The sequence below is a fragment of the Aplysia californica genome, unplaced genomic scaffold (genome assembly GCF_000002075.1).
Source record: "Aplysia californica isolate F4 #8 unplaced genomic scaffold, AplCal3.0 scaffold01014, whole genome shotgun sequence".
Classification (NCBI taxonomy): Eukaryota; Metazoa; Mollusca; class Gastropoda; order Aplysiida; family Aplysiidae; genus Aplysia; species Aplysia californica.
In genome coordinates, this window is record NW_004798284.1 from 42,227 (window position 1) to 43,385 (window position 1,159).

At 49.8% G+C, this 1,159-nt stretch overlaps 1 protein-coding gene across 1 annotated transcript in view; it reads left to right on the forward strand.

Annotated features, from left to right (window-relative positions):
* Positions 1 to 690, forward strand: part of LOC101846392 (kinesin-like protein KIF21A) — a gene marked incomplete at both ends in the record, with an annotated part of 42,911 nt that extends 42,221 nt beyond the window's left edge. The window contains 1 exon segment of the mRNA XM_035973118.1: positions 566 to 690. Coding sequence (XP_035829011.1) covers positions 566 to 690 — 125 coding nt within the window.
* Between the last annotated feature and the right edge of the window lie 469 nt (positions 691 to 1,159).

Genomic DNA, 1,159 nt, shown 5'->3' on the forward strand with positions numbered 1-1,159 from the left:
TCTCTCTCTCTCTCTCTCTCTCTCTCTCTCTCTCTCTCTCTCACGCGCCCACACACACCTACACACACTCCAAAGAACCCCAAAAAACAAGCGACAGTTTCAGACAGCGGTGTATTCTCACACAGTGGCAAGCAGAGCAGGGTGGGGTGTACACGGGTACACGGTCGGTGCAGCAGTGGGCGGTGGTGGCTGGGTACATAGTATGACACAGTGCTGTTGACACGTAGTTGACACATTGTTGACACATTGTGGAGACGTTGTTTACATGTTGTCGGCACTTTGTAAATAATGTTTTTGACACGTTATGGACACGTCGTTGGCACGTTGTTGACTTTTTAAACATCATTTTTGACACGTTCTTGACACATTGTTGACACATTGTTGACACATTCGTTTTCACGTTGTTTACGCATTTCTTACAGATAGTTGGCACTTTTTTTGACGCATCGTTTACACATACATAGTTCACACACACAGTTACACCCCCCACAAACACACACACACTTCCACACATACGCCAGCCATCCAGTTCACCCCATAACCTCTGACCCCTGACCCCCCTCAGGCCCGACGGAAGACAGCCACTGCGCAGGACATGCTTTACGCCACCGGAGGTGACCCCGCCCCCTCGCTACTTCCGGTCCTGGAGGCGCCCAGTGAGAGACCGAGCACGGTGGTCAACTGTGGCAGGTGACGTCATTGTCTGTCTGTCTGTCTGTCTGTCTGTCCATCTGACTGTCTGTCTGTCTGTCTGTCTGTCTGTCTGTCTGTCTGTCTGTCTGTCTGTCTGTCTGTCTGTCTCTCTATCTGTCTGTCTGTCTGTCTGTCAACTCTCTCAGGTGACGTCTTTGTCTGTCTGTCTGTCTGTCAACTATGGCAGTTGATGTCATTCTCTGTCTGTCTGTCTGTCTGGCCGTCTATCCGGCTATCTGTCTGGCTGTCTGGCTGTCTGGCTATCTCTCTCTCTCTCTCTCTCTCTCTCTCTCTCTCTCTCTCTCTCTCTCTCGCTCGCTCTCTCTCTCACGGGGTTGGATGATTGATATTTTTTCTCGCCATGTCTGTCTCTGTCTTGTCTGCCTGTCTGTCTGTCAGTCAGTCTGTTTCTGTATGTGTTTGTTTTGTTTGTTTGTTTGTTTGTGTGTGTGTGTGTGTGTGTGAA